Source organism: Motacilla alba, chromosome 18, assembly GCF_015832195.1.
Source record: "Motacilla alba alba isolate MOTALB_02 chromosome 18, Motacilla_alba_V1.0_pri, whole genome shotgun sequence".
NCBI classification, from domain to species: Eukaryota; Metazoa; Chordata; class Aves; order Passeriformes; family Motacillidae; genus Motacilla; species Motacilla alba.
In genome coordinates this window covers 216,446-223,920 of record NC_052033.1, presented here as the reverse complement: position 1 = coordinate 223,920, position 7,475 = coordinate 216,446, and the positions used below count along the sequence as shown (strand labels likewise).

At 43.3% G+C, this 7,475-nt stretch overlaps 1 protein-coding gene across 1 annotated transcript; it reads right to left on the bottom strand.

Moving 5' to 3' along the window:
- Positions 1 to 3,082: 3,082 nt before the first annotated feature.
- On the bottom strand, positions 3,083 to 7,380 carry TOB1 (transducer of ERBB2, 1). The gene is made up of 2 exons (XM_038157058.1): positions 7,228 to 7,380; positions 3,083 to 4,991 (listed from the first exon to the last, which is right to left on the bottom strand). Exon 2 carries the CDS (start codon positions 4,852 to 4,854, stop codon positions 3,889 to 3,891), a length of 966 nt encoding a protein of 321 aa, XP_038012986.1. The 5' UTR covers positions 4,855 to 4,991; positions 7,228 to 7,380; the 3' UTR covers positions 3,083 to 3,888.
- Between the last annotated feature and the right edge of the window lie 95 nt (positions 7,381 to 7,475).

The window sequence follows — 7,475 nt, the reverse complement described above, 5'->3', positions numbered from 1 at the left end:
CCATGTCAGTCCAAAGAGCTGATCCAACAACTCGTTGTTTGGTTACTTGATAGTTCAGAATGTAGCTGGGCTTTTTGCTCCCACCAGGCTTTTGCAGGTTGGGATGCGGTGGGAGCAGAGAGTGTAGCACTGGGGGATCATCTGCCCTGGCTGTGCACCAAGAGATTGTACAAGCAATGTTCAGCAGCTTTCTAATTTTGCATCATCAAAGAAGGATAATCCTTCCATGGCTTATAGAACCATAGAATGATTTCAGTTGGAAGGGACCTTGATAGCTCACCTAGTCCAACTCCCTGCAATGAGCAGAGACAGCTTCAATTAAACCAGGTGGCTCAGAGCCCCATCCTCGATGTGTAGGAATTACCTGAGCTGAAATTGAGAACTGCAGAACTTGTACTCATTGACCTGCAGTGCCAGGCCCTGGACTCACCTCCAGTGACCCTGGAGAAGAGGACACAACAAAAGAGCACTACTCTGTGAACTCCACCCACAATTCAGCTTCCCATGGCAGAAATAACCAGAGCAGTTTAATTTTGGTGGCCATTACCAGACTCCTGATCAAAAGAGAGGTCTGTTCCCTACCCACAGAATGAGCACAGCACAGACTGTAGTTGTCCCCTGAACTTTCTGTGCAACCATACTGGAGCCTCTGAGCAGTGTCAGGGATCCTAGACTGCAATTTCGCAAAGTTATTGACTTGTGCTGAATTAAGTGAGCCTTACAGACCAAAGTACCTTGAACTTGTGCTTGGGTGGGGACCTGGGGTGAGGTGATAGGAGGCACTAAGCAGCACTGAGGGGGTCACATACTTACATTTCTACCCTTTCCTTCACTGTAAATTAAAGTCACCTTCCAAGGTTTAACTCACACTGGCAATTCTAAAGAAGCAAACTGCATGTTCATGTGAGAAAATACAAAAGAATTTGCACACCTGAGCAAATGCTTCCTTTTCCCTGTTTTTATGTCCCTTCAATCCAAGCAAGTGCATTTACCTGATAGCTGAATACTGGGTGTGCACAAATGACCCCGGCGATTGACCTGGCACTCAGTTAGAACAGAATGTTACAATGTGAATGTTTGGTCTCAGAAATTCAGCACGGAACCTCAGCAGAAGATAAATAAGCAGACTGCTGGGTGAGGCAGACTGAACACAAAGCAGGTATCTCTCATTCCTCTAAGAAGATTAAGAAGTCATTCACTCTTAAAGGTTAAAAATCACTAAAACAAAAAATCCCCACACTTGCATAGAGAGAACTTGAAGTTCTCTTTTTGACTTGTCTCCTTTCAAAGCACCAGAACTCAACCCTGCTTGTCAAATCTTTATATTGAAAGGTGCTGCAAAAATGTGTGTTCCAAAAGATTTTTCCTTGCATGGCCCTTCAGACACAGAGCTGGTTGCAGTGGAAGGGAACAAATCAGCCTGGGAAAAGGATAAGCTCACTGACCTTTAAACAAATTATCTCAGTTTAAATCACAGGAATAGAAATATTACAGAACACATGAAGAGTCTCCACTGTCAGAGTTGCTCAGCCTCTTGGGCAGTTTAGGTATTAGTATCATGCTGTAAATAGTAAAACAGTAGTAAATGTTAAAGTCTAGGCATTCAAATAGGTATAATACACAGAGCTGGCATTCTCTGTTTTCCAGCAATTGATCCAGCATATTTCTAATTCTTCTTAAAAGCAAAATCATCCACTTAAAATGAGGTACCAAATGATGCGCTTTTTAAGGCTGATGCTGTCCACAACTGTGCTGTGAGTGGAAAGATAAACCAAATGGCAAACTCAATAGAAGGGAGTCAGTTAAACAGAGACAGATGAACGCCAAGAAAAATCCTTCGCTCCATTATTGCTTTTGAACTGGTTGTCATGGCACTGGAAATGGATACCACTGTCAAACTCCCACCTCTGCCAGCTCCTCCCAGCCTCTGCCCAAAGCAGGGAGTTTGCACTGGTGTGAACAGCGCAGGCTGCTGGCCATCACAGCTCCACTCCCACCAAAGACGAGGGTGTGCATGGAGTTGCACCATTTGTCACATCAAGTGCATCCATTAGGAAAAGACTGACCACGGAGTTGCACCTTTTTCACATCAAGTGCATCCAATGGGAAAAGACTGACCTACGGTCTCAAATTCCAGTGTCAGAAGACTGAAGTTCAGGTCATTTTAATCCTGTGCTCTGTCTGTAGCTCACAACTTACTCCCAAAAGCCAAGGACTATCCACTTAGCTAGCACTGGGTCTCTGTATGGCTGGAACTGCCATGGAACATAACCTGACCTTCATCAGATTTACACATTAATGCAGTTTCTCTTCCCTTTGACAACATCCATTAGCAAGGAACACTATTTGCTGAGCAGGTGGAAAAGAGTAAAGGATTCAACTTTAAAATAGACCTGGAAAAACTGAATTGTTCTGTCAGCCTCTGAATTCTTTCCCCTCCCACTCCCCATTTGATTTTGAGAATCTATTCAGTTAAAATTGGTAAAATCTGCTAAAATAAATACCTTAGAATGTCACAGTGTAGTTGCATTACATTTCTCTTTTTAATAGAGCATATAAAATGCAAGTTTGCAATAGGTTTAGTAAGCTGTAAATCAGCACTTTTATTCGGTTTAGTTTCTGAGCTATTAATCCCTAATACAGAGGCAGGGTGCTGATTTGCTGGTCTAGGACCTCCCGAGAGAATAGTTCCAATAATCCTGATGACATGAAAAGGAAATGTTACTGAATCACCTGAGTCCCTGCTAGACACATCCCATCACCCCGTAACTCAATGTTCACAGAGCTTAAGAGTCTTAATTATCATGGAAAAAAAAAAAAACAACATTTTGGCTTCAGTGAGCTGCAGTTATGAAAAACAAGTGGGATTTTTTCAAATAATTGCAGGCAAGCCTCTAATGGGGTTATGTACTTTGTCAGGGGTATTTTGGGTAAGGAACCCCACATGAGGTCCAGCCACAGAGCCACACTTCCCTTTGCTCCCGAGTCAGACTCTAAAGCATCCCTAGCAGTGCCAGCACAAGGAACACAGTGCTCAGATCATCAGCAGGACACAAAGAACACACACACCACTAGAGCCAAGTAATTTTAAAGAATTTTAATACAAACTTAATATAAACTATTTCAGTCCCTCTTAACATGTAAGACACTGACTCAAAATACTTTTATACCTTTTTTCAAGTATTGCACAATGTAGGTACAAAATTAATATTTACGATTACATTTTCTTCCATAATATATAGCAAAAATCTTTAAACTTCTAACAGAAAATACAATTTGTGTTTCTTTTGAAAAAAGCAAATATTTCATACATTTTAATTCCACCACTAAGGAATATTCTGTACACAACTTTTTTACTTTTTTAGAATTGATGTCTTTAAGATGGGTATCTTACAATTTCAGTAAAAAAAATACAACATGAAGCTGCTGGAGCTGTCACAGATCACTGTAGTAAAAAGATATAAATGCAATACCATGTTGTAGAAACAATATATATACTCTGATATTTTACAAACTTTGTACTAAATTAAATTATACAATTAGAAAAAGACCAATAAACCCACCTATTAGTGCCAATTTTTTAATACATATACATATATGTCTGAGCACACATATATATACACATGAAAAAATTAGCCACTTCCTTGCTATATCTTAAATACTGTAAGAGGCTATATTTTTGTAATGTACAGTCAGTATAAAATAATTTTGTGCTTGGTTGGCAAATGAAAAAATGACGCATGTTGTATTTATCTAACCAAGCCTGAATGTATTCATACTACAAGCCTTAAAAAAAATCTCAAGAGGTGGGAAAAAAGATACACCCTTGGGTACGTGCACTTCAACTTGTACAATAGTATTTACTTGGATTTCACTTTCGGTTTATTTTCAATTAGCCATAACTGGCTGGAATTGCTGGTTAGAATACTGCATGTTGTTTAAACTAAAATTCAAGCCATCCACAAAAGACTTCTCATTTAGACCTCCATAGGCTGCAAACATATCAAAGGCATTACTGTACTGGAGAGGACTGAGGTTAAGGGGGCTGTCACCAGGAAAGATGCTACTACCTTGACCCTGCACGTTGGGGAAAATGAACTCCTTTGCATTAGGAGAGAGAGCAGAAGTCTTCTGCTGTTGCTGTTGCTGACTGCCTAGGCTGAGCCCATACAGAGAGTGCATGGAGGAGGAGAGGGATTTCTGTTTCAACAGATCATTGACGTTCAAGCCAAAGTTGGTGGGAGAGGTGCGGGCGACCTTGTTGCCACGGCCACTATTCTTCATTTTGGTTGAGCCAAACTTGGTGGCAGCAAATGTGGCAGTGGTGAAGGTTAAAGGCTGAGTAGAGCGAGGCATGAAGGTCGGGCTCACAGCAGCTGAGTGACCGAAGGGAGGAGAAGGAGAGCTGGACACTGAAGATGCTGGGTCACTAATAGGCATGAACACTTGGGCCTCGGGGTTAAAGCTGTTCTTGATTTCCTTATCCAACTCACATCCATTTTCATTATCATCCACATAAAGCACTTTCACTGGTCCCTTTTCACCGATTTGGTATGAAACCTCAAATGGGTCAATCCAAACACTAAGATCCTGAGGCAAGTTGCCGCGAACATCATCAATGTCCAAACCGCTCTCTTTGGATGCTTGTTCTATGACTGGGTCCACTTTCTCCCCTATATGAATACATCTAAACCCTGATCCTTTGTATGGCTTTTCTGGATACCAGTGCCCTTCATACTTCTTTTTCAGAAGTCTTTCAAGCTCTTCACCAAAAATGTTGACACGTCGTCTGGGAAGCTTATTGTACAGATATGAAATAATAAAATTGAGTGCTACTTGGATTTCAAGCTGCATAGCTGCTGTGCCACAGAGTTGTAAGTCTGTTTCAAAACCTGAAGAAGAAAGTGTTCAAGATGCCACAGGGAAACAAAATTTCATTGAAAATGCTGATTCAAGTTGATTATTATCCTTCACCTTGAGTGCTCTTGTTCCTTTAAGAAAAGAGAAAAGCAAATACATCCAAATAAGAACAGCGTAAGATCAAGCACCAAGGCCTATTCTTTTAGCTCCACTTTCTGCAGAAAATAGGTTACTTTTTAAGTGAAAAAATGTGCATCAAACTATTTCTGTTCCTGCCTGTGGAAGGTGAGGATGAGCTCCACTCAGTGTGACTTAAAAACAACACTAGAGAGGAGAGGCATGTGTTTACATATACTGCATGAGGCACTTCCAAATCACGTGAGCTGGGTGTTTAGTTATTCACCAAGCAGCAAGGATAATTTTTAGGACATCACAGAACTGCCAAGCATGTCAACGGTTCAATTATCAACCTGTATTTGGATGATCTATAGTACTCAGCTGCAAAATTCAGTATCAGACCATTAGTTTAGCCTGAAAGGTGTCAGTCCAAGGGTCATTTATCGCTTTAAAGTTTGGAAACATATTGATTGCAACTGTAGGCTGCAGAATTATAATAATGTTAACAGTTGCTTTAGATAGTTTCTTACAAATAGCTAAAATGATGCAACATTTATTTTAAGACCAAGCAAATCTCCCTAAATTCTGCACGGGTGACATGATGAAAACTGAGGAGAAAATGTCTGCTGTGCACATCCAACAGTTCACACTGAAATGCAGTCAGCACATACACAATAACTGCCCCTATGTTCTGTCAGAAGGGAGGCCAAGACTGATAATTAATTCACAATTTTTTCCCCTTCTTCAAATTATTTTCTATTTTCAGATGCAAGATGCAATTATATACTCAATTATTGTATTGCACTGTCTGTAACTCAGATTTCAAAAAGCTCCTGGGCTAACAGGTAATCCAGTTTGAGGCTGTCAAAAGCCCTTTCTCCTTCTCCATGACTCCATTTTATATTTAACGTAAGATATGGTTGTCACTGCTTCACAAAGGACAAAAGAGAAATTTAGCTGTCTAAAGTTAGAGAAGGGACAAGAATCAGGCGTTAGCACACGAATCTGCTAACACAAATCCTGCAGTATCTTGGTATAAACGCACACATACACCACATACCCTTGTCAAAAAGATCCAATAAAACAAAATATGGGGATTGTTTTTGGATCAAGTTAAACACCCTAAGAGAATTTCAGTTAACTGTGGGCTTTTTTGCACTGCATCACTAAGAACAAAATTTAGCATAGCTGTCACTAAAGATTAGAGAAATCTTAAGTTAAAGGATTTTGACATTAACAATGTGACTACACGGCTTTTTTATTTCTTGCTTCAAATAACCTCCTTTTAAAGTCTGGAACCCTATTTCCAAGCCACTCGTGTTCTCCCCAACATGGTATGGGAATAGTTTGAAAGGCTACATGTATGATAAGGCGACCTTTAAACGTTTGCTGGATCAGCACCGGGTGGGGATAAGGAAAAGATCAAGGGCAAATAGAAGATATTTACAAAAGGGGCACAATCAGTACCGAAAAGCTGATTGGGTAGTTAAACGGGGCATTTAAAAATGATTTATTAATCCATCTACACTGTTTCCCTTCCCCCATGTCCTTTAAGAAAGGAATGTTCCTTTCAGAGCGCACCAGGCAGACGCTGTAAATTTCTCTACGCGAAGCGGATCCACGGTACAAAAGCAGCTGATCAAATATAATGGTTTGATCATTTCGAACTTGTTCTTTTTCTGTATTTATGGGAAGATGGCAGTATTTCTGGAGGATCCGAGGCCATACGTGGCCCAGCAGCAGCACCCAGGCAGGAGCCTAAAGTAGGGGGAGTTACATAACCAGGCAGTCGGGTCTCATTAGATTTCTGCTCACAGCCCTGGAGCTCCGGCGGAAGCGGGAGGAGGAAGAGCATATTCTTGAGCCCGTAAGAAAGCGAAGGAGGAAGAGGAAGGGGGATATGTGGAGGACAGGTGGGGGTTGCACGGCCCCTCTCCCGGCGCACAGTCGGGCAGGTCCCCCAGGGCGCTGCCGGCGCTCCTGGAGCGGCCCAGCGCTGATTACTCAGCCGGCACCGCTCCCTCCTCCCCGCCCGAGCGCGGCCAGGGCGGCCAAGGGGAGCGACCCCTCACAGCGCAGTCGTGCTCGCTCTCCCAGCCCCTTCCCCGAGGAGCCCCCTGCACCCACCGGGTCCCCTGGCACCGCGGGGTGGTCGTCACTGCCTCAGCACACCCTGCCCAGGAGCCGGGGCCGGGCTGTACTGCCTCAACCCCCCGCGCGCGCTCCCTGCGCCTTACGGCCGGTACTCACCCGGGGGTGCCGGGGTAGTGCAAACAGTCACGGCGGGGGTGTGAGGGCGGGGGGTGGCGGCTCAGCACCCGATCCCCATCTCTGAGCGCCGGCTCCCTCAGCGAGGATGGGAGGGGAGAGGATAGAGAAGAAAAAAAAAAAAAAAAAAGGGGAGGGGGAAGGGTTGGAAAAAAAAAGGGGGGGAGGGAAGGGGGGGGGAGGGCAGCGCTGCTCACACCCCCACGACGGGCGCGCTCGACCGCCGCAGC

Bases quoted from the DNA above. Each gene is read 5' to 3' on its own strand.
- TOB1 (XM_038157058.1), bottom strand. From the start codon at position 4,854: ATGCAGCTTGAAATCCAAGTAGCACTCAATTTTATTATTTCATATCTG.